Source organism: Ostrinia furnacalis, unplaced genomic scaffold (assembly GCF_004193835.3).
Source record: "Ostrinia furnacalis isolate ACB-3 unplaced genomic scaffold, ASM419383v2 OfSCF5082, whole genome shotgun sequence".
NCBI classification, from domain to species: Eukaryota; Metazoa; Arthropoda; class Insecta; order Lepidoptera; family Crambidae; genus Ostrinia; species Ostrinia furnacalis.
Genome location: NW_021135321.1, coordinates 586,622 through 611,818, shown reverse-complemented (window position 1 = coordinate 611,818; position 25,197 = coordinate 586,622). Strand labels below are relative to the sequence as shown.

General features: G+C 33.1%; 5 protein-coding genes across 10 annotated transcripts in view; 3 read left to right on the top strand and 2 right to left on the bottom strand.

The window, feature by feature from the left end:
• Nucleotides 1-4,451: 4,451 nt before the first annotated feature.
• LOC114360556 (GTPase Era, mitochondrial) lies at nucleotides 4,452-6,836 on the bottom strand. Its single transcript, XM_028315287.1, has 5 exons — nucleotides 6,510-6,836; nucleotides 6,155-6,279; nucleotides 5,763-5,937; nucleotides 5,187-5,372; nucleotides 4,452-4,879 (listed from the first exon to the last, which is right to left on the bottom strand). The coding sequence occupies exons 1-5, from the start codon at nucleotides 6,696-6,698 to the stop codon at nucleotides 4,514-4,516; spliced, it is 1,041 nt and encodes a 346-aa protein (XP_028171088.1). The 5' UTR covers nucleotides 6,699-6,836; the 3' UTR covers nucleotides 4,452-4,513.
• Nucleotides 6,837-8,381: 1,545 nt separating this feature from the next.
• On the top strand, nucleotides 8,382-11,169 carry LOC114360571 (histone-lysine N-methyltransferase 2D). Of its 2 annotated transcripts, XM_028315310.1 has the most exons (7): nucleotides 8,382-8,560; nucleotides 8,651-8,740; nucleotides 8,957-9,084; nucleotides 9,329-9,630; nucleotides 9,861-10,415; nucleotides 10,525-10,884; nucleotides 10,969-11,169. In XM_028315310.1, exons 4-7 carry the CDS (start codon nucleotides 9,331-9,333, stop codon nucleotides 11,113-11,115), a joined length of 1,362 nt encoding a protein of 453 aa, XP_028171111.1. In that variant the 5' UTR covers nucleotides 8,382-8,560; nucleotides 8,651-8,740; nucleotides 8,957-9,084; nucleotides 9,329-9,330; the 3' UTR covers nucleotides 11,116-11,169. The 2 variants fall into 2 exon arrangements, with proteins under 2 accessions (XP_028171111.1, XP_028171109.1); XM_028315308.1 differs by lacking the exon at nucleotides 8,957-9,084 and having other exon boundaries at nucleotides 8,651-8,899.
• A 444-nt stretch (nucleotides 11,170-11,613) lies between these two features.
• LOC114360564 (mpv17-like protein 2) lies at nucleotides 11,614-13,043 on the bottom strand. Of its 2 annotated transcripts, none has more exons than XM_028315298.1 (4): nucleotides 12,948-13,043; nucleotides 12,535-12,765; nucleotides 12,222-12,460; nucleotides 11,614-12,142 (listed from the first exon to the last, which is right to left on the bottom strand). In XM_028315298.1, the coding sequence occupies exons 2-4, from the start codon at nucleotides 12,761-12,763 to the stop codon at nucleotides 12,002-12,004; spliced, it is 609 nt and encodes a 202-aa protein (XP_028171099.1). In that variant the 5' UTR covers nucleotides 12,764-12,765; nucleotides 12,948-13,043; the 3' UTR covers nucleotides 11,614-12,001. The 2 variants fall into 2 exon arrangements, with proteins under 2 accessions (XP_028171099.1, XP_028171100.1); XM_028315299.1 differs by lacking the exon at nucleotides 12,948-13,043 and adding an exon at nucleotides 12,860-12,907.
• Nucleotides 13,044-15,066: 2,023 nt separating this feature from the next.
• On the top strand, nucleotides 15,067-20,800 carry LOC114360558 (zinc finger protein Xfin-like). Of its 2 annotated transcripts, none has more exons than XM_028315291.1 (3): nucleotides 15,067-15,315; nucleotides 15,667-15,791; nucleotides 15,882-20,800. In XM_028315291.1, exons 2-3 carry the CDS (start codon nucleotides 15,677-15,679, stop codon nucleotides 20,540-20,542), a joined length of 4,776 nt encoding a protein of 1,591 aa, XP_028171092.1. In that variant the 5' UTR covers nucleotides 15,067-15,315; nucleotides 15,667-15,676; the 3' UTR covers nucleotides 20,543-20,800. The 2 variants fall into 2 exon arrangements, with proteins under 2 accessions (XP_028171092.1, XP_028171093.1); XM_028315292.1 differs by lacking the exon at nucleotides 15,067-15,315 and adding an exon at nucleotides 15,404-15,525.
• A 1,449-nt stretch (nucleotides 20,801-22,249) lies between these two features.
• ca (RCC1 and BTB domain containing protein claret) overlaps nucleotides 22,250-25,197 on the top strand; it is a 40,418-nt gene continuing 37,470 nt past the window's right edge. Inside the window, exons 1-5 of one of the 3 annotated variants that reach the window (XR_003656524.1) lie at nucleotides 22,250-23,525; nucleotides 23,937-24,059; nucleotides 24,171-24,348; nucleotides 24,433-24,587; nucleotides 24,665-24,820. Coding sequence is in view for 2 of the 3 variants with exons in the window: in XM_028315294.1 (XP_028171095.1) it covers nucleotides 23,088-23,525; nucleotides 23,937-24,059; nucleotides 24,171-24,348; nucleotides 24,433-24,587; nucleotides 24,665-24,820 (1,050 nt within the window). In the remaining variant the exon portion in view is untranslated. The remainder of the gene's footprint in view (nucleotides 23,526-23,936; nucleotides 24,060-24,170; nucleotides 24,349-24,432; nucleotides 24,588-24,664; nucleotides 24,821-25,197) is intronic. The other 2 variants (XM_028315294.1, XM_028315293.1) reach the window with 2 other exon arrangements.

Here is a 25,197-nt window from a genome sequence, read left to right as displayed (position 1 = left end):
TAACTTATCGTAACTTAACGAACAACCAAATAAAGTAATATCAATCAATCAAATGGAAGGTGCGATAATACCTTCCCAAATCCCACTGGGGATTTATGGGAATTACAGGCCAAGAAGCTCAGAACAACTGAAGCTATCCATTGATGTGAAAATTCTTTTAATGAAACAAAAACATTACTTTTTAGTTAAAAAGATGTATCTGAGTAGGCCTAATATCATAATAGGTAAGTACTGTTAATATTATTTTTGCTATAGCTCCCTGAGCAATCGTAACCAGTGATACTACCGCATTGTCAATATCCAAAGGACTTGGGCTTATGGCTAAATCCCACAACTTGCAAAAGCTTTCTATAAATAAATTAAACCCTACATGACGGCATCTATGGTCCTTTGAGCCGGATCTAATTCAACCGTTTTTGTTGGGGCTATAAGCTTTGATACACACTGTTATAGACGTGAACCCGTCCTTCGGGGTCCGTCTTGCCACAACATTAAAATTCAATAGTCATGTCTAAAACAATTCATTTACCTAACACGTATGTAACGAAAATCCCTAGACCGTCGTATGTCATAGCGTACATGGACTTAGTTTGTACACATGTTTTGATTCCATTTATAAAGGTAAACCTAATCCTTTTAAAGCTATCCCAACACAACAGTGACACATTAGATCTAGCCGAGGAAGTATTACCTACCTCTTTGAACGCGAGTTACCTACCTAAGCCAGAGCAACTTTGTTGTTGCAACTAATGGCAAATTGTAACTTTTGGGAACTGGACTTAGTACGATCGAACTCTCAGGGCTACGGTACACGAAAATCAATTTTGACCCTCCAGGATTTGTAGAGGGATAATTTGAATAATCAGTACCTAGCAAAAACGTTTTAGGTACCTACCTATTTATAGTTCTCAGTATAATTTCATCCTTAAGTTTTATATAAGTAAATGGATAGTTGGATATTTGTAACAAATTATGAATACTAAATGATAAAATTAACTTCAAGCAAACGAATTTTCAAGTTAGGTACTTCTACTCATCAAGAGCATGAGATATTATTACGAAAGAAGAACTAGAAAATGCATGGTGTTGAGGCATGAAATTAATGAAATAATTTATTCAAAGTTATATCAATAACAATATGCCTATATAAAATATACTAAGGATCACTGTGGAACAATCAAATCAATCTGAGTAATGTAATTAAAACGCGATAATCTTTAATTAATAAGGGCGGGAAAACTCGATGTTTGATAGCAACGCTCGACGCGCTCTTAAGATTTTAACCCACTTGTTACTAGCGTTTGATATACGGATCAACATAAAAATTAAATTATTATAAACAATGAGGGTGGTTTCTGATAACATTGTTTATGTTAAACGATTCCTGAAGGGTCCCTTTGTCCATCAGAAGTGTTCTGTTCTACATTGGGTGTCACATTTCGATAGTAAGCGTTTTGTTGTTTTCGTAAATTTTACGATGACATTTTCAAGGTGAATACAAACATGATAAGTATTTATTCTAAAGTATTTCTTCCCGAAATATGAAAGTTTGTAGCCCACTTTTTGTAAATCGATAACAAAATTATAAACATTTTTATAGTAACTGTTACTAATTCAACGTTAAACTTAGTGATCCGTATAAGGAACGCTAGTAATATGAACTGCGGTATTTTGTTGTTTTAGCGCCTGCCTTCGAGGCCCTTTTCTTTAAATGAAATCATTGAAGAATTGGAGAAAAATGAAGATGAGTGTATCCCTAACTAAATCACAATTTTCCCGCCGGAAAATCCGGAAAATTGTAATGGTGACTTAACCAAAGAGAACTCTGGTGATGAAAATAAAGTGTCTGGATTATAAATGAGAGCCCACGTAGAAATCACTAGATAATTCTTCATCCAGTGATGATGAAGAAGACTGCATCCTGTTAGCTTAGATATCCAGTTATGCCCTAGACAGGGTCAGTCAAGTTTGAAGATATGAAGAAATTATTGTTTGTAAATGAGATGATTTAGTGTGGTTACAGTTGCTTCAAATGCATTGAAAATTGCGCCAACTGTCAAAACCAAGAGATTTTCTCCGCCACATAAACAGAGAAGAAGTATTTTAACATCTCAAATTCAGTTACAACACACAGGTGCTGTAACGAGGCTCAGGCGCCCGGGCGAGCTGGAGCGGCTGAGGCTGGTCGCCGAGGCGCCGAAGGCGCCGATGGCGGTCCAAAAAGCCGAAGCTGCGGAAGCAAGCGTGGGTGCCTGAGCCTCGTTACGCAAGGGCGGAAGGGCTGCACATCCCGCAGCGCCGGAGACGACGAGAAACCAATACATGCTGCATGCTTGCTTTCATGATGCATGCTCTGCATGCTTATCTACTCTATTAAATTATATATGATTTTTTTGAAGATACGAGTATGTCTGTTTTAAAGTAAATTATTCTGAACAACAACATTATGAGTTGAAGTATGTTCTTAGTAACAACATTATTAATTAAAACAATATGATCAATGAATGTTATGAAGAAAAAAGATCTGAAAATAAAAATTATGTATTTTAAATGGTTCTTGGTAGTAATAGTATTGATAAAAAAATTATGATTACTAACTGTTATGAGCTCCGATGGTAGTAATAAAAATGTATGAATAAAAAAAGTATGAAAGATAAAATTATGAAGAGAGATTATTATGAACACAAATCGGTAGTAAGACAAAGAATAGTATTTAGAATTTTATGTGAGCCAATATAGAACCCTAAAAACCTCTGAATAGCTGCTTATACAATCATGTACCTAGATGAATTATATTATTATTGTCATTTGCTATCATTATTTATCCGTTGTGTAGTTTTTTTTTAAGATTGTGGATATAAAAAAGGACATTGTACCTTGATACTGAATCATGTTTCTTTCATGACAGTCAATAGGTTAAAATATGATTATGTTAATTCTGAATTTTCGGAATAGGTAAGTAGGTACCCGGTACCCGGTTAAAATTAATAGCGGTTCTATTTAATAATTACGCTAATAATCCAATATACTTATTGAAAACACTGTGGGTCCCACCTGGGAATTGAACCTAGAACAGATGTAACTATCGCAGTCGCGCATGCCAATATCTCGTTAAGACTGATAAGGATAGCTTGATACAAAAATACGGAAACGTAACGTAACAAGTCGAAAGCTTCTTTAACTTTACGAACGGAGTTATCATGAAGATTGTGTGCTAAACCCAACATATCTCCCATTCTAACTTTATCACTGGAATCTTGGTGACTATGAAAGTACACAGTAGGTAGGTAATGTTAAATACATAGCAACTTAGAGACCGCCATCACATAAACCGAAACTGTAACAGTCCGTAAACAAGTCTTAACAAAGTTGTGCGGTTAAGTTGTAGACAGTCTCTTTAGTGTTCCCTACAATTCTATTGTTAGGCATGAATAGCTTAACACGGAGATAACTTTAAACCACTTTTATTTATTACCTCGATATGCAAATCTCCCGTAGTGAAACTTTACAGGCACTTTAAATGTTTATTCACTTACAACCTCACTCGGTATATTACTTACATGCTAGCGGCTACGTAGATATGCATGGATTGCGGTCTGTCATTAAATGGATAGTTCAATAAGTTTTACGTATTTTCGCGGGATAGCAGCAGATCAAGCGCCGCAAGTGGAACTGGATTGGCCACACTCTCTGAAGGGATCCCGATCACATCCCTAAGCAGGCTCAGGATTGGAACCCCCAAGGAAAACGCAAACTTGGTCGCCCCAAGCAAACTTAGCGGCGCACGTCGCAGACGAGGCGAAGAAAATCGGCAAGACCTGGAGCGAGATAAAACGCGAAGCTCAAGACCGAACGCGATGGAGGACTGTTGTGCACGGCCTCTGCCCCATCTAGGGGACATAAGACCTTAAGTCAAGTAAAGTCATATGCGCGGGATCCGAACTTTTTTCGAAACTAAAATAGGTTGGATATCTACCTATACTATACTACGCATGTGAGGCAAATTGAGATAAATTATAATTAGAATTAGAAAAAACTAGATAACAATAAAGCCATTTTATTACAAATATGTTAATAGTTAACATTACATTCGTCCAGGTATATTTTTAAACTTTAAAATTTATTACATAGGCATAGTTTGTGTGTTTGTAGTTGAGACACAATAGTAAGAGTAGGCGCACACCGTTGATTTTTAGTTGGCCGATAGTTGTGCCCGATTTTAAATTGTATGAAGAATCGGCCAAATCGAATCGGCGTAGTGTGCGCACTCCCATACATGCCCATACTGATCAACTGCCCGACTGAACTATCGGCCGACGAAAAATCAACGGTGTGCGCCTACTCTAAAACAATAGAGCTATTGTGAAACAGTACGTATCGAACATTTATGCTTCTACCACACTACGCGTGCAGTGCAGTTCATTGGCCTATGATCGCAGCNATCGCACCAGCGATGGCGATCTGCACGCGTTGGTGTGGTTGAAGCTTTATCAAAATCTATGTCATTAAAAAACTACTCAGTTCTAATTTTGGACTTCAATTTGATATCTATTACAACTAGTTTCTTAAATAACTCTGTGAGATCGGCTCTCACATGTGACTTAATTTGTTGCAGTCTGCCTCCGCCCGCACCACTCACTAATTTCACCAACCTCTCAGTAGGACATTCGGCTGAGACGAAGCATATTATTTTATTTTCTTCTACATTATCTTCATAATACTCCAATTCTACCTTTATATTATAAGGTATTTCGTTTGAAAGAAAGTCTAGGAATTTGGCTCTCACCGCCTCTATGATTAAGGTCTCGGGTTTCTGATCTGTCCATTCGTTTGGCGTGTAATGTAGATTTGCAGGTTTTGCATTACTAAGTAGGTATTCCTGAAATAAAAGCAGATAATAATTTTCATTTTGAATGAAAGAAAATATAATAAAATGTGCTACTGTCTACGTAGCGTCGCTTCATAGACGCGTATTCTTCATTATACGGTTGTTGTACATACGCTTGCGAAATTATGAAACACTGTCAACGGAGGGCCAACGTCGCGCTTTCGTCGCAGCATCGCTGCAATCGACAGTGTTTCATAGTTTTGTATGAAGCGACGTTACGTGAACAGTGGACAGTAGCAGTAACAGAATATTATATGACTAATACAAAAGGTAATGTTTATTGATTAGTCTCACTTACTCTTATATCAGTAATTCCATCTCCCTTCAAAGCTGACACCAAGAATACATCAGAGAACTTGCTATACCCCCTATCTAATATTCTCTTATCTCTGTCCTGACCAGGCACAGGGTTTCCAGCAATAAAACCATTGGTCAAGTTTCTAATGCAAGTTAGCAATTGCGTTTTCGATTTCAGTAGATCGACCTGTAACAAAACAGAGATATGATTTTATTATCTGGTCTTAATAAAGTCATTTAACTTTTTTTGTTAAACTAATTCACACTTGATCGTAAAACCACGTCATGTCATATTATGATATTCTTTATCTTATTTCCAAATAAAAACAAACACACAAGACATTGTGTTTTTTTATTTTTCAGAACTTATTAACCGACTCAAAAAAGGAGGAGGTTATTTATTTATATTTACATATACACCATGTCCCAAAATTCAAAGAAGCCGGCGCCGTAGGGTGGACATGACTACTTTAGGAAAAGTCTTATTTTTTTTCTTATTTATAAAAGTATTCAATACCATGTCCTACAACACAGGCTTATTGTTGAAATTTTGGGACAGTATGTATGTATCATTTACCTTATTTATAATTAGGAAGCTTGGTGTGTCTTTGACAGATTCTAGCATGCTGACCACGTCATGGTGAAGGCTGTCTTTGGTGAACCGATTGGAAATATCATGAACCACTCCGACCACGTCAGCGCATCTTAGGCCTTTGTAACACGAACCAATCATTGATTCTGGTAGCTTGTATCTGAAATAATAAATACAAAGCATTTTTGTTATAAATATTTGTCTTTATTTTTTTATGAATAATTTGTTTGTGCTTGAAGTAAAGTAAGTACAGTCTGCACATCTGAATTACAATGCAGGTTGAGATTAATTTTAATTTTCAATATCACACTAAACATTCTAATAACATGGTTAATAATTTATTAGTTTAAAGTCGATGTTTATTCCGTCAAACTTACTTCTTTTGCTCCCTTTCAGTCACCACTCCAGGCGTATCTAAGAATATTATCTGTGTGTCATTTTGAAAATACATTGCTCTAATCATCTTTGTAGTCGTATGAACTTTATTAGATGCAGCACATATCTGAAAAAATATTTTCAAACTCGATAAATTCAAAAAATATGACAAAATATGATTTTTACATATTTTTAGTGTATGTAATAGTTTAATTTTAGGCTGNCACTCCTCAATTTGTTTAGTTCTGACAGATGTAAATAAATTCTCACTTATTCAAAAAGAACATTGCATTTTTAGTAATTAATAAGCAGTAGTGTACATTTATAAGGTTTTTAATAATGATAAAAAGAACTAACCTTCCTGTCCACTATTTTGTTGATAAGTGTACTCTTTCCTGAATTAGGCGCCCCAATTATTGCAACGTTTACAACTTTAGCTGCATTATTTTTGTTTGCTTGTTTAGGTTGAGATGAATAATTTGCAAACCTCAAGTAACATGGCTTGCTAAATTTACAACGGAAAACACTAATTACCAGTGTAGACATTATGGCAGTTATATAAAATCCATCTAAATAAATTAAATTAATATTACTCAAATGCTTGGAGTACTAATCATTTATTTTCTTAAAATCTTTTGAATACAATTTTAACATTGAACTCATATCATAACCTAAAATACTAAAATTTGTATTCTTGATGCATACGGATTATTTAGGAAAATTAAAACGATGTACATTACAACCAATCAAAAGCATGTACGCTGTCTAATGACCAATAGTAATAGCCGACTAATATATAGTTATCTGTGGATTAAATAGATGATTATCCTGAAAAATCCATGATCAACGATGGCGTGGTATTATGACATTTTGACATTTGTTTTTTTAAGGTTTAGAAGGGCTGCACTAGCTTCTCGATAAAAATATCGACATTAATGAGCATTTAATGAGCTAAAAATTTACTTGGGTACATCATTATCCCTCAGTCCCACACTTACGTTTATTTCTGTAGCCCAACACTACCGAACTGATAAAAAAATTTAAAAAAAAAGTAAAGTACACAGTGTTTCCACATTGAGGGGAAATTCCCCTTTTGAGGGGAAATTAGGGTCAAGAGGGGAAAGAAAAGGGGAAAGACTATAAAAGGGGAAATTGCGGGAAATCGTAGATAAATCCTTTCGGAAGTAATGAGGGTTTTCGCGTATGATAAATGATGGCTCTAGCTGCTACGATTGGTGAATTTTGACAGTATCTATCAATGCTATGCCAAAAATATCCAATCATGCAGCACTCGGACGGACCTCACAAGTCACGCCTGCGTATTGCCATCTAGCGGATTTTTCATACACGAAATCTTTTATTATTTATGGACTCTACCGTGGACTAGTGTGTTACCGTATGAAAGGAACTGCGACAAGCGACAACACGAGCAGGTGGCGTATACTTACCCTTATTTCAATTCTGTTTGAGGCCTAAAATATTATTCTGTGCAAAAATGTATGCGCTGACAGCGTAAACTAATTTGGAATAAAAAATGAGTACACAACTCCAAGTTTTTATTATATTTCTGGTCAGTCTGTAAATAAAACACAAATCGTTTAGTTATATTTTATTCATGCTAAGTCTAATTTTTTTAGATTCGCTTGCACTTGCATTAGACTGTACAAACTTGAGGTGTGGTATAATTACTAGTTACGGAATGATGTTTTTTATATAGTGATAATAACAAAACAACTACATTATGTATATTAACTTATCTATAAATGTTAAGGTTATAAGTTTTATACTTTATTAGAAGTCTTATAGGAGTAATGTAGTATGAAAAAATTGAAAATTATAATTTCTCCTAAAATAAAGCATAAAGTGACTGGCCCTTTTAGACATAACATAATTAATTAATAAACTATAATTTACACTAATAAAGTATTCAAAAGCATCTTAAAAAAGTTACGGACAAAATGACGTCGAAAATATACAGATTTTTATGGAATGACCCAAATAGATGATTATCCTGAAAAATCCATGATCAACGATGGCGTGGTATTATTTGTATTATGACATTTGTTTTTTTAAGGTTTAGAAGGGCTGCACTAGCTTCTCGATAAAAATATCGACATTAATGAGCATTTAATGAGCTAAAAATTTACTTGGGTACATCATTATCCCTCAGTCCCACACTTACGTTTTTTTCTGTAGCCCAACACTACCGAACTGATAAAAAAATTAAAAAAAAAAAGTAAAGTACACCAAAAGTAGAGCGAGGGAGTTGACGCTTCGTCGATTTAATTTAAATTAAAATACCTATTTGTGAGAAATGATTGTGAGCATGTTATTTTCCACGCAACTGGTTTAGTCACCTATCTTATTATTGAAGAACCGTTCTAATTCGCCGGCATGTTTTGTCTTAGGTATGTATCTAAGTGCTATGTCTAACTTTTTAGAACAAAGTTATTTCCACTCCGTATTTCTACTGTATGTAATAATTTTAAATATTTCAGAAATGTCAGAGATAAAGTATAAGAATCAAATTTTGGCTGCAATAGATCATTTACGTGCTCGGAAGTCGAGACCAGACATCAATAGGATCTGTAAGTTCATGATAAAGTGCTATAAAGTAGCTCCCAAGGATACTAAAGCTGACCTAAAACGCTGTTTAAAGGAAAAAAGTATATTTAAAGTAGACTACAAAGATAATGTAAGCTACAGAAACGCTGCTAAGTGGCGAAAAAAGTCGAATCTCAGTGACAGTAAGTTTTCCTTTTATTTATGTGCTATTGCTAAACTAATAATTGTTTTTGTTACAGCATTGGCTATATTTTGAAGAGGGTCGCATTGTGCTAAAAATTTTATTTATTTCTGATTTTTATGAGCATAAAATAAATAATTGGCTAACCAATCAATAAGACTGAAACTTGTTACATATTTATAGACAGTAATAATTTTTTTGTTTACTTACATACATATTAATATCGCTTTATTAATCTAAGTTAATATCTACATTTCTAAGTACCTACTTTAAGAACAACAGAACACATAATTTGGTTTAATATCCACAATGAAAACTAATCTACAAACTTTTACCCTTTCTTCCTTTGGAGAACACCAATTTATGTTGTTTTTTTGCCACATATTTGCTGTCTATAAACATGAAACCATATCTTATTATTAAAATGCAGACATGGCGGCAACTATTGCAACTAACGAGAGAAGAATAATAACATCAGCAATAGCAACACTAATTTATCAAGATCAAAGTTACTTGGAAAATGGTATTGGATTCGATGACCTTATCAAAGCAGCAGTTTCCCAAGAAACTAAATATACAAAGAAACAGCTGGAAGCAATGGTTAACAAAGAACTGGCTACAGGAAGTCTGGTGAAATTGCCTAACGGCAATTTGGCTCTTGGCCCCGCTGATCATGATGGTGATAGTTCAGATAGTTTTAAGTTTGAATATACAATGGACTCTAACACCAAAGTAAGTAGCACCATTTATTGATTAATACTTAACCTTTCTAACGCTTGGTTTTATATCAACTGCTGTGACTCTAGCACCCAACTAAAAAAAAATGTTATAACAGCTCATAAAAGTTAAAAGAACAATGCATGAATTAACATGCAGCATAGCATTTTAAATCCAATGTGTAGTCCACAGCCAGGTGGCTGTTAATAATTTAATACTAAATCAATTATATTCATATGTTTCAGATGACTTCTTCTGCCAACTCATCATGTCGATCGTCACCTCAACGAATGAGAGGTCGCCCGAAAAAGAGGGGAGGAGCTAATTCAAGCACAACAAGTAACAGCAATACTCGTAATGCTGGCGTGAGAGTAGGCGAGAGGCGTAAAATGGCCAAAAAAGTATTTGATCCATCTGATAATAATCTGCCAAGCAAACGTAAAAGAGGGAGACCTGTTGGTTCACTCAACAAAAGTACAATAAAAAAAAGACAGATGGGAGGTCCTAAAAGTGACAAAGAAGGCACTCCTTTATCTGACGGTGAAGGAGAAGTAAGCGCTGAAGAAATTGAACTTGAAGAGCCAATACCGCATGAAACATCAGGAGGTGTATGCTCCGTTTGTCTTGTACAGAAGCCTCGTGGGTCCAGCGATAGGCTGGTGGAGTGTCGCGACTGCAATAATAAAGCTCACTTGAGTTGTTTGCAATCAGGTTCTGGCATACTCAAACCCAGGCCTGATAACACATGGCAATGCCCCCATTGTAAAACATGTGTTGTTTGCTGTGAAACTAATGATGCTGTAAGTTTAATAGTCTCTTTATTATTAATTCTGTTACATAATCAACATATTGATCAATAATTTCTTCAATTAATTAGTACCGTAAATAATTACTTTCTTTTGTTTACAGGGTATACTAACTGTATGCAGTATTTGTTCAGATGCATATCACGCACTTTGCCACACGCCGCGCATACCAGAACGCCAAAAAGCTTGGGACCAATGGGAATGCAATAATTGTCTAGAGTCACGGCCTACAGTAGTGGGTTCCCCAGCCATCATTCCTAGGTGTATTGACTTTGAAAAGCAAAATTCACCTACAGCTGACCCATTCTTAAAACCACACGAATTAGACAGGGCACCTTCTAAACTTAAAGAAGAAGTGCCAGTAGACCCAACTATCCCAGACATAACGAACTGGACTACTGAAGAAGTGTATGAATACTTTACAAAACATTTTCCAGAGGCTGCACCAATCTTGAAAGAACAGGTAGGTACATAGAAATAAAATTAATACAATTTCCTATATTTTACTTTTAAATTCCTAGTTGTTTATATTGATTTTTTCTTTCAGGAATTTGATGGTCAAGCCCTGAGCATGGCGCGTCGGGCTGATATCGTCAGGGGTTTAGGATTGCCATTGGGCCCAGCCCTGGCGTTATATCGAATCGTGGTCAAATTACAAACAAGAAAAGACGATTGGACTATGTGCTGGGGCTAGACAATATTTTATATATTTTAATAATTTTAGTGTAATAAACTCTCAGTATTTTTATTCTAGACTTTCATTAATGTAACCCTCAACTCGTTAGGAAGTTCGATTTCGGTTCCCGCGCAACACATGTATAGGTACATGCGTTTTAACATAAACACAGTAGAGCTGGAATCCAAGGTGAAAAGTACTACACAAGTAGGCAACATAGTAGGTAGGTAAGTAGGTAAGCTTTTTAACCCTATAAAACAAAGTAACTATTGATTTTAGCTTTACACTAGTGATATAGAAATTAAACAATGAACATAATAAATATAAATTTTATTTACATAATACTATCACAGTAACTATTTACATTCTACTGTACAGATATACCATTATGCTAAAAGTTTTTGGTTTACTTCAATACCCGCATTTATTACATTCATGTACAGTCCAGATAGGTACTATTATTGCGTTTATTCCCGATGTCCCCCACTATTTGNCTATTATTGTACATTACCTAAAAACAGGCACCTATCAAAGTTATTTAAAGTAATTCAAAGACCTTGAATTCACAATGGCAAAAGGGGTGTCCAGTAATGCATTCATTATCATCTTGCAATAAATAATGTTGTTATGAAAGTCTAATATTGTATTGGTCATGCAACAAGAGTTAAGGCCATCAACAAGTGTGGTAGCTAGTGTATTTGATGTTTGAAAATGAATTTGTGTTCTGTATTCAAATATTACATCAGTTTGAGTATTGTGTTCACCTCAACTTTCGTAGAGTGACCTAATATTATCAGAGGTTAAGTGCAATGTAACATGAAGGTTAAACAAAGTCCATCCACTCATTCTATCATTCACTAATAAGGAATATTATAATTTGTGCTACCTATAAAGTATTTTCTTATCAGTGTTGATCATAATGTTTCATGTAAGATAAAAAGATGTTAAAAATCATTGTTGCCCCATTAATGTAAAATACTCTATACTCTGTTGGTAGATAGTAGAAGTTAACAAACTGCACTGGAGGCCAGTATAGACAGTCACCCTGAAATAAATTACAAATAATTAGGTTTCACATAATAACAAATAAGCAAATCAAAACCAAAGTAATTAGTTCCACTTACAGTGTAGACATATCTAAATTTCTGAGTTATTTCACTAGTACTTTGAGAAAATGACTTTGATTCTAAGAAACCCATGCCATAGAAGAAACAAAGTATGGTTGCTGGTGAGGCAAAAAGTTGGTCACACATAATTTTTTGAAAGACTGTCTTCAAATCTACTTTGGGTAAAACCTTATCAAGGTATAAGTAGTAATAATGATGCATCGGACCCATCAGAGTTCCAACAATAAACATTCGACCTGAAAATTAAGTTTCAGTTAAAATTAGGTATAAGAGTATTATATACGACATCTAAATAAATTATACAACTTACCTAACCGCGCCCAATCATATCTTTTTAATAATACTTTTGATTGGAATTCAAACTCCTGCTGAACCAAGTCACCAATCGCCATGAAACCGCCAGAACTGATACTATTTGTGATCAACAGATTTTTCTTAAACAGAAAGTTCACTCCACGGCGAAAAGATGAGTACATATTGGTACGATTTCTAGATAGGTTCACTCCTTGTCTCACAGAAAAACATCGAACTGGAAACATTGCTGAAATAAAGAAAAGAATACAATCTCAAAAAAATCGACAGGTTAAAACATTTAGTTTACATTGAAGACAGGAGACTTAACTAGATAACCTTACTTTTTCATACAATAAGAATACATTATTAATAACTCAGCCCTTACTATTAATATTATTTACATGAAAATAAAGTAAAATTACAACTCACAAGGCCAAGATTTTCAAAATAATTTGCGCCCTTGGCTGGCCGAGAGCGAAACCGGAGACATCAGCTGTCACTGTCACTGATGCCTGTCTAGTGATGTTACGTTATTATCGATATTTAAATCCAATTGAGCTCATAATGAGCTCTAAATCTCAGATTTTAAGGACTTTTTCAAATAACATTTTTTTTTGAGCTAGTTAGTCCATTCTACGGGTGGAAGATATAAATTGAATAATCGGATAACATTTAAATATTATTTAATTGTAGTAAACGTGTCCAATCCAAACCAAAAACTTAGTCGAGTATTATACTAATCGATTAGACGAGCGAGTCAATTCATTTGTGCTAGTTTGACAGGGGAGTAGCACGTTCCTGCTCTGAATCGGGCGGTCATTTATAGACCACTTAATATTACAACTTGTACTTCTTGTTACTCGACCAAAGTGCGAACAGTTTTTGGTCAGCAGCGATGTTTAGTAACTAAAGCAACTCGGCTTTACTAAATGTCCCGACTAATAATAAGGCTTTTAATATAATTCTCCAAAACTGAGATAAACTTAGTCGAGTTAATGTTAGAATGTTAACTAAGTACAGACCTATTAAATTATTGTGACTTTGCTAATTGCTACACCCTCACAGGGTCAATGTATGAATGCATGTATACCTGTATGTGCTGAATATGTTAATGCAAATGAATAAATAAATCATCGATTATTAAAATAAAATAGAAAGACACGGGTCTTAACGCGACCACGGTACGCGACGTTTATTAATGAGTTAATTGTTTTTAATTGAAATGGAACGCGAAAGTTTAAAATCTTAAATCATCGTTTATATTCGATAATTTGTATATTGATTTTCAACTAAATCGGAGAGCAGCACTATTTAGGTAACCAAAAAAAAGCCAACCAAGCGAAGCGAACGGCTTTCTGGGTTCTAAGGACTGCTTTATGAATCAGTAAAAAATAAAATTATTTTGTACGTATTTCATAATAAGTCTCTACGGGTGATATTTTTATTCAAATCAAAAAGTTTATTAATAAAACACAGCGTTCGGTTGAACAGACAACGAGTATTATCGGCCGTTTGGTGTAGTGGTTCGAAACGGACTACTATTCCGGAGGTAGCGGGTTCGATTCCCGCACAGTACAAACATTTGTGTGCATGAACATATTTGTTTGTATTGGACTGGACTGGGTGTTTTCTATGTATAGTAAGTATGTATTTACAAAAAAAAAGTATTTAAGTATGTATGTTTAATACTTAGTATTATGTACAAGCTTTGCTTAGTTTGGGACTAGAAGCGCAGTGTAAAATGTCTAAGGATATTTATTTATTATTTATTTTATTTATTAACTTTTATCTCAAGAACAAAATCATTTTGACATATTACGATACCTACATAATTCTTAATTTAAGAGTTATTCGAGAATTGGTGAAAATTAAATATCAGCCCCAAAACAAATATCTTTTCTATGGCAGAATACGTGTCGAAAGATGATTCAATGTTTAAAGTAGACACGCAGATATGAATTAATATGTAATAGAAAGAGAGGTCAATAAGACAAAATGACTAGCATGCAACTACTCGCGTATAAATTGTAATCACGCACTTATTACAATACATACATGATTAGTCCGTATGCGTACTGGCGATGTATATTTTGGAGTAAGATAATTGACCTAAGTCACTACAAAGTATACGCGAGCAGTACGCAGCATATGCGTACTGGTCGTGTATAGTTTGGAGGAGCTTAGTAAAAAAAGTCATCTCCAAACTATACTCGGTTAGTTTCACACCCTTGCGTTCTGGCTATGTATATAGAACGGAAAGACGCGTCAATGTATGAATGCATGTATACCTGTATGTGCTGAATATGTTAATGCAAATGAATAAATAAATAAATAAATCATCGATTATTAAAATAAAATAGTAAGACACGGGTCTTAACGCGATGTTTATTAATGAGTTTATTGTTTTTAATTGAAATGGAACGCGAAAGTTAAAAATCTAAAATCATCGATTATATTCGATAATTTGTATATCGATTTTCAACTAAATCAGAGAGCAGCACTATTTAGGTACCAAAAAAAAGCCAACCAAGCGAAGCGAACGGCTTTCTGGGTTCTAAGGACTACTTAGTATCAGTAAAAAATAAAATAATTTTGTACGTTTTCATAATCCGTCTCTTCGGGTGATATTTTTATTCAAATAAAAAAGTTGATCAATCGATTTTTGATTTCCTAATTCAAATTTGACATGACAAAAAAAAATTAATCTGTCTGTTTGTTTGTCGAAGTCGAACCGTCTTGTGGGGTTATAAAAATTTAAATAAATATTATTTTAATTATTTTTACTGCTTATTGATTAGTGAGTACCTACTATTATTTATTAAAATTTCATTTTTTTCTTTTTTCAATAACCAACTTGGTTATTTTTTAATAGCACGATTTTAAAAGAGCTGGCACGAATGAAGCTTTTAAAAGATGTAAAAATACATTTTCTACGTATTTGGTTATCATAAATGCATTCGTGCCAATTCTGATAATTACCTAATAATTTTGTTGTAATTTTTGTAAGGTAAGTGTTAATAATCATAACCTATTAGTATTTTATAAGGAGCTAGCATGGTATGTTGAAATTCAATATTATCAGCATTTTATGAATTACTATCCAGGTGCAATTTATGTTTCATAATATCTGTTTTGTTCCAACTTTTAGCTAACCCAACATGGATGATGATATAGACATCGAAGAACATGATTTGTTAGACAATCCAGCCATGAGAAACATATTTCCTGATCTCTCTGTTGTAAAGAAAGAGTTGACTGGATATTTTGAGGAAGGTAAATACTTGTTTGTTCCATTTAATTGTATAAAAGCTTAGCTGTGCATGCACACAATATTCTTTCTATTAATTATACTTTAATTTTCAGCTTCAACAATAAATTGTCAACCAAACACATTTCATATTGATAAACTGATCATACCAAAAAATGAAGAGCATGACCTTTTGCCAGATTCAAATAGTATGCAGACAGGAATAACACAGCCTCTTGATAATGCTTCTTTTCAATCTGGAGTGTCTGTTAATCAGATAAACCAAACACCTTTTAAGACAAATAAAATCATTTTGGGGTCAAAGCCAAGTCTGACTCAGAATGTAGTATGTGAAAAGGCTGACAGAGATGTATATTCGGCACAGGTAAAATTGATTGATATTGAAGCCTACATAAAAAACAGTGAAAGATTCTGCAATATTTGTCTTATACTATTTCCTGAAAAAGAAGGTCTTGATGTACATACAACATTAAATCACAAACAGATTAGTCTATGCAATATGGCAAGAAAGAAGAATACGATAACTATTGGATCAGTCGTAAGAAAATACAAATGTGTTGAATGTGGTGAAATTTTTACACAGCATAATCAATTAAGAAGGCATTTGATTAATATTCATAGAAAAAACCACAAAAACAATTGGACTGCCAGAAAACACATTACGCACCAGTTATCATCAACAGAAACTAAAATGATATCTGAAACAGAATCGCATGAATGTTTTCATTGTAAAGTTACATTTTCTTCAAAAAAATTGCTCATTGATCACATCTATAAAGTTTTACAATCAAAACAAGTCAGTGATATTAATGGTCCACAAGCTTTAACAAGCTTAGGGAAACTAGCAGAAGATAAGTTGAAAAATAATCTACAAGTAACTAAAAGGGTCTTGAGTAAGGAAATGGGAGACTCTGATTCTACACATGGCACTAAAATTAGACCCATAAGACAGAAAAGATATGAATCTGGTCAAAGAAATGTGAACGGAATACAGAAAAACATTTTAATATTTAAATGTATTTACTGTTCTTATAATTTTTCACTTCTGAAGTTTTGCTTGAGTCATATTGAAAATAAACACAAAGATTTCAGTTTAAAGAAAATAAAGCCAACAAAATTTAATGAGCAATGTGATCATTGTTCAAAAAAATTAGTTGATTACAGAGTTTATAATTCACATTTGCGATTATATCACAAAGAAAAAATTGAAAAAACGATTAAAGTATATCCAAAACTATGTTTACCGAAAATAGACATCATAATGCCTCTAACTGAAAAACCTAAAGTAATGACTCAAGGAAATAACTACAATAATTTGACTATGAGAAGCTTAAAGGTTGATCACTGTGAAAACCTTGATTCTGAAGGTAATAAACAAGATGAGGAATCCTATTCAGACTGTAACGAGCAGCTTGTACTGAAATCAATTTTATTTAAATGTCTGCGATGTGATATTCACTTTTTATCAGCTAAAACTGCAATGAATCATGCAGATCATATGGAATTGTTAATTAACTGGAAATGTTTATCATGCAATAAAATTTTTAAAAAAGTTGACGAAAAATTACATGTAAGGCAGCATTCGTTTTCTGACAACTTCACAGTATATGAATTTTCTGAGACTCAACTATCACAATTGTTATATAAATGTTCCAAGTGTGCAATCCATTTTAATGCGAATGGTTTTGAACCACATATAAAAAAATGTGAAATTGTTGTGGCAGAATCAGTTTATTGCAAGATTTGTGATATTCTTATTGATAGATGTATTGCTGGAACTCATGAAGACTATCATCACAGGAGAAAATTTAAACCAACTGACTTTACTATATTATTATCTGAACCTATTGGTGCTGAATCAGTGCAAAAACCAGAAACAATACCCATGGTTAAAAAGTTACCCAAAAAGAAGATAAAGCAAACACGGGATAGGAGTAATTTCAATCTAAAGTATTGTCAAACATGCAATTCTTTTATAAGAATGAGAGGAGTTAAGCGTTTAGTTCATTTGGAATCACGCTGTGCACATTTACCAGTTCATATTTGTAAAATATGTGGACTTACGTTTACAAACAAATCTATGGGCGCCCACAGAGCTATGCATTTAAAGAAAAAAGGCATAAAATTACAAGACTTTACATTTTACTGCTTTAGAAAAAATAAACAAATTTCACCGCCCGTACCCAAATATCCGGAGTGTAAGAATTGCAACGTTCATTTCATATCCAAAGTTGCTGTATTAAATCACATATGCAGTGAAGATTATCTAACATGCCACATTTGTAATATAAAACTATCCGAAGCAGTTTTTAAATTACATTTGTCATTCCATTACTATTCAATCACAAATAAAAATAAAAAAATTATACTGTACCAAAGTGATGCAATACATTCAGGCGAACAACTGGAAGTGCGTGAAATTAAACGTCCGCGACCACCTCCGAGAAAAAGAAATTTGTCTGAACCAGGTCATAGCTCGGAGGCAGAGATCCAAGAACCAAAATGCTCGGCAAGATCTGATCGGAATCTGTCAAGTCATACAGAAAGATTACATGAAGGACAGGGTGATGAATACCTGCATGAAAACGAAAATAATTCTACCATAGCGGATGTCAAACCCGAACCTGAAATCGCTTCTGAGGAGTGCAAACTTACATCCTCAAAACATATAATTTCTGTTGAAAAACATTTAGTAAATCAAAAAGCTGGACAATCGGACTTTGTTCTCTTTGAAGTTCTATATTGTTGCACAAATTGTCACATCACAATTGATACTTATGATAAAGTGGTAGAACATTGCCAAGATCATTTATGTGGAGTGGAAATTGAGAAAAAAGGATGTGAAACCTGTAAAATAACACTGGATCGTAACAGCTATGATAACCACATTAAAGAATTCCACAGTGATGAAGTAACAAGAAAATCTTTTAAATTACTGGAATTTGACACATTTTATTTTACAGAAGATAACAAAATTTGGACTAAACATATATTTCGAAATATTAGTCAAGAAAAGTCACTACAAATTTTAAGAAGATCGATTTACAGATATGGTTGCAAAACTAAAATGCAAGTAATTCAAGATGGATCCCCTGATTTAACAGTTTATAAATGTAATAGCTGCTTTGTTATTGTAGATCCAGAATCTGTAATTAAACATGTGGAAAATTCATGTTTTAAGTCACGTAAACATCCATGCTCATATTGTGGATTACCTTTCATGTCTTATTTGTCGTTAAAAGAACATTTAAGTGTCCACAAAACAATGAACATAACGCTGAAATCGTACAGGATTGTTTTAATCAATCAAGAGAAGGATAAAAAGAGCAACAAAATTATAAATGGTCACAACAAATTCTTCCTTTTATATAAGTGTAGAAAATGTAACTGTATCCTTGATCAGTTTCAACGTCATAGTCATACATTGTGTTCCGAAATGGATTTGAAAAACTGTCCTGTATGTGGCTTACTGTTTTACCATTCTGACTATAAACTCCATAAGACTAAACATGAATTAGTTTATAACTTTGTACCAAAGAACATGAAAATTATTTTATTTGGGGATAGAGCTTCGAAGGAAGCATCTCTGGATTCCATTGACCAAAAGACATTCAAGGGCACAATTGTGGACTTTACATTTATTCAATGCTCAAAATGCGGTGTATGCCTGGAGAAATCTCCAATAACTACAATAAACCATATTAAATGCTATGAAGACAACGAAAAATCAAAATGTCCAAAATGTGAAATGTATGTTTTAAAACATAAATTTTCTCGTCACTGTAAATTACACGATATTAATGTTCATTTTGTTAAAGAAAATATTAATATAATACCTTACGATCATAATGAACAGTTAAAAAAGTTTATACCAGCCTCATTAAATCTATCAAATGAAGCAAAGAATGCAAATCAAACAATAAACAGAATTTCACATCAAACGAAAGAAAAAAGTCCAATACTACCAGAAAAAACAGTAAAATTGTTTAAATGTACTTGTGGGTTACATTATTTGGATAAAAATGGTATAGACGAACATTTTGGCCACTGCAATCCTAAAACATCTAAACAATATTGCTCTAAATGCAATCTTTTGTTTACTCCATCCGTTTTATTTACTCATTTGTTGTTACATCATGGTGACAAAAAATATGTTTATAAATACAACATTATTGAAATGTCTCAGAACAAAAATCTAATTATAAATATATACAATTGTGCACATTGTAGAACGCATTTCATAGAATATGATAAAGCTTTAGAACATTTTGGGAATTGCGAAGACGTTGAAGTGGAAAGAAAAGAATGTATAAAATGTAAGGTATTTTTCCCTATTGAGTCTATTGCAGAACATGAGACTAAACATCACAATGAAAGCGTTGCAGATATTAACATAATAGATGTTACTGACAAAAAGGACCAAAATAAGGCAGATGCAAAATCTATAGATAATGTAATTGATCAAGCGGATATTGTAAGAGAAACGAAATATAATATTTCTGAAGAGAGTCTATCACAAATTGATTTAAGTCGGTATGACAATACTATTTATAAATGCGAACCGTGCAACACCCATTTTTTAACCGAACATACTTTAAGACGACATGTCGCCCATGATAGGCATGTGTTATCTCCTCAACAGACATGTGATTTTTGCAAATTGAGTTTTTCTTTGCAGTCACTTACTAAACATATTTATATTCACCATGATAGAATGAAGATCAATAAAAATGAATTTATAATCAAAACTAATTAAATCAAAATTGTTGTAAATAATTTTGTTAATAGATTTTCTTAAGTTTGTAATGCATGTAAATAAATAGGTACCTATATTAATAGAGGTAGTTCGATAAATTTTTTTGTTGAAATAAGTACCTACATCTTGCTGATGACCATTGCAAGGATTAGAACTTTTATTTGTAATGGTTATGTTGGACTGTTAATATTTTATGTTAGAAAGTGACCTTCACAAATGTTTGATTATTTTAGTTCATTGTGGTATGTTTGATTTTAATAAAATGCAATAAATTGATTTTGTTTTCTTTTGTATTTAATTGTTTTATTTGAACCCCTCAGTTTGATAAGAAAGTTGCAAGTCCTAGTGGACTCTAAAAGACACTGCTATAATTTTTGAGAAGTAGGTACATATAAAATCTTTATCCAAATGATACACTCTATTCGTTTTTTAATTATTTTAGAAATTTTATGTGGGTTTTATTAAATGATGGTGTTAAATAGTATTAAACAATAACAAAAAAATAAATTTTTTTGGCTTTCAATATTCAGTTCTGAATTATTGAAAAATAACCTAAAAATACCTATTTCAATTGAACAGAGATTTTTTTACCAATTGCCTAACCGATGTGTAGGATTTTATTGGAGTACCCAAAGGACCTTTACTTAGACCGAAACTGTATGTATAAAAATTATGGAGCTGCGATCCAAATGTGCTAGTTTAAATAATAAAATTATTACGTAATATCATAAGAAAATAAAACGGCATTTTAACTATTTTGCTTAGATTAATAATCAAAGTTATTTTGTAAAAAGATAAAACGGCATTTTAACTATTTTGCTTAGATTAATAATCAAAGTTATTTTGTAAAAAGATACAAAAAAATGCATGGGGGCGTTTGGCCGAAAATAGCATTATTATCGCTAGTAAGAAAAATGGAGTCCTTTTATATCACTGCTAAAAATTTATAAGAAAACGCCACTTTTGAAGTTCTAACAAACTTGTCCTCGCCGAAAACGTGCTGAAGTTGCCAAAAATGGCGATCGCAATTTTGCTAACAAATTCTATTTTCGGCCAAACACCCCCATTGACAGTTCGTCTCCAGGGGCTAAGGATGTTAAAAGTCAGAATTATCGATATCACAAATTAAATTAAGACCAAAAATAATATTATTCTTTACTTCTACTATATTATAGTCTCCATAGATTAATAAAGCCTATAGATAGTAAGCGCACGAAAAGTGAGGCAACTTTTAGTAGACCATTTTGGTCCACTTGAAAATTAAAACTTTTTTTGTTTTAATTAAATGTCTTAATAAATAACAAAGTTTTGAAATGACATAAGATTTTTGCCTCTAATTTTTGACGAAGCGTTTTATGAAGATTATCCATCTAAGCTTTATTTATCTAAGATAATCTAATTTTTAACCAACTTCAAAAAAGGAGGACCTTCTAACCCTTCCATTCTTCCAACCTTCCATCTGTTTTTGATTATGTATTTTTATCTTACAACTAAGTCAATAATATGAACCTATTTTAAAAGATTTTTATAAACATTATTCTCTTTACAATGACGTAAAAACATCACAGTTTCATTCTCCAAAGTTAGAAATTTGCTAAAATGAAATTGCCGGAAATTCGAAAAAAAAAACGTCATCGCTTGTAATATTTCAAATTTTAAATTCGAACTATATATTTTCAACTTTATAGATGCCTTAATGTATTACCTATCTACTAGTATCATTGTTTTCGTAATCACAACTGTACTTTTCTTTAAATAATCGTTTTTATCGGGACGCGTACCGCGCGCAAATGTCGCGCGGAAGCGCAGATGGTTCTGCCGGGTCATAGTCTGACAGCGCGAAGGATGTGACCCCCAATTTATTTGTATTTTTATTATGTCATCTATGTAAAAAGGAAATTGCTAGTTTTTTTAGGTTATATGTAGTCCCAAAATAATAAGGCAACATTTCTATCAAAGTTAATCGATATCATCGTTATCTATGAAAATCGGCTATATTTATCTACGCACAGACATCGCACAGAGCACGTAATATGTAGTACTACTTAAAATTAATGAAAAGGAAGGACGATATAATAATAAGATCTGAAATTGGGTTGTCGTGTACTATCACAGTATAACATTGTTTGTTTGTAAAAGGGGATAAAGTGTGAAATTGCCGATTTTTTCTTCGATATTCATTAGTGCCTAAATAATTCCTTTAATACAATAAAGCCCGGTCTGGGAGCACGTAGAATTTTGTCCAATGACCCCAAACTACCCATCCTTATCGCTCGCACGTAATTATATTATTATATTGCTGTCGCGACCAGACTATAGCTTTGACGCTATGTATATGTTATAAAAACTAATGTGCATGGAATTTAATAATATCGATACTATTCGAAATTTTTGACATGTCTAGTTAGTTTGACAACTGGTTGCCTGCTTCTTCTGCGTGATTTGTGCGCGATTTGTTGCTATTTTGCAAGTGAATCTGAGTGAATCCAGTGATTTGATTTTGGAAGAAATGTTCATAAAATTTACTCATTATTAACAATTAACAATGGCTCAGCAAAGTGAAAATCTGGATTTCTCTGGTTTATTTAAATTGGATGTTTTGGTCCATCTTGATATTGTAAATTATAGTTTCTACGAAGTGGGTCTGAAGAAGTTCCTAGCATTTTCTAGTGATAAAGAATTGTTGTTCTTCTACATCAATCCTCAGACAGAAAGATTTGAACGAAATTATGATTGGGATTTCGTCGACAATCCTATTTATTGCATGTGCTTTGAGCCAAGTGGCACTTGGGTTCTCATTTTAAGTGAACAAAAAGTACTCCTAGTACCATTTCTTCCTTTATTCATCCCGCAAAATACTTTCGATCATAAATGGTCTCTATCAAGTGTCACTGTTCTTCCGATCGCAAATATACAGAAGCCATCCTCTGTTGTGTGGTGGCTTACAAAAGAGTCTGAAAATATACTAATAATTGGATCTAAGGTAATTATAAAAAAAACGTGTTATTGCTTGATATTGTTCTGGCTAGCAATTAGCAAAATGATTGATTATTACACAAACTATTACAAATACTTTTATTTTATTTTATTAGAAAAAAATAGGTTATTGAATACAGTTTCAAACCTCAAATTTCTACATACTACTTAGCTTTAAAGTTTTTAGAAAATGGTATTTGCTTTTAAATACACAGATTGTGTTCTTTAAATGTTTTTTATTTTTGTCCCATGCATATTTTATGGCTAAGTAACAAAATGCAAAAGCACTAAGTTTTTCTGTCATAAAACTAATGAATGCTGCTTTTGCTAAAACCATGAAAGGCTAAAACATACTACGTAGGTACTAACTTTACTATCATAATCATTATACACTGTAATGAGGCTCTTTTTATCTTAGACAGGAACAATCACATTTTATTCATTGGAATCTCAAACAATAGTTGGAGAATGTAAAGTTTCGGGGGAAATAATTGACTTGCAAATGTGTTTTGATGACTCCCTCGATTTGTTGGCACTGTTGGTGAGTAAACCTTAGTACACTTTGATGTTAATTTGTTGGAATAATTTTGAAATTAAAGAATTATTACTCTTAGTATTGGTAAAGAATCAGAATGTTTTATTAAAATTTTAGATATCAAGAAATAAAGCACAGCAATGGAAGCTTGTCTTAGAGCACAGGTCTTATGGCTACAACTGGCTACAGCAGACTAGAATACAAACTGACAAAGAGAAGAAAGATGGCTTCATGTCCTATATAAAACAGTTGTCCAAAGATAAAATAACTTTATTCATACAGGGTGGTTCAAAAGGTAAATTTTAGAATTACACTTGTAGAATTGCACTCATACTTAAAGGAAGTAATTGTTTATATCTTAATGATTTATTTTTTGCAGATGACAGTAAATCTCAGAGTGTGGAATATGTCCTGAAGCCTGTTGAGTACTTACCATTATTTCGCAAGGGCTCTAATAATTGGGCACTGTCAGCCCAGTATGTCAATGGAAGACATTTTCTGACTGCTTTCGAGTTAAATGAGGGGACTTTAATTGTTAGTTTCTTATCTGTCTGTTATTATAAATATGTAATAATTTTAAAATTGTTTTTTAAACTTGTTCTAAATTTCAGCTTGAAAGTCCTGAAGACGAAACACCATCTAGAACTTTGCGACCTAAAATCAAGAAAGATGGCTTGTATATTCAAGGACTTTGGTCCCAGAGACTCATTTATTTAATGAGAAAAAATGAATTGGAAGTGCACAGTGCCAACTTTTCTGTGATACAGGTATCTATATTTTGTTTCATAGTTGCCAATCTATTATTGTTTTATTATTGTAAATGTGTATGTGACAATGATTATATTGCATTTTCATGGTAAAATCACTAAATCGATTTAGGTTGAATCTATATATATAAAAGAAAGTCGTGTTAGTTACTTCGCTTATAACTCAAGAACGGCTGAACCGATTTAGCTGAAAATTGTCAGGGAGGTAGTTTAGAGCCAGGAGAAGGACATAGGATACTTTTTATCCCGTTCGAAATTAAAAAAAAGTCTGCTTATTTATTGCCATTAAGGCGGAACAAAGTTCGCCGGGTCAGCTAGTTTTGTATAAAGATAGTATGAGACCCAGGCATAGGATAGTTGCTTGCTGTCCTAGTTTT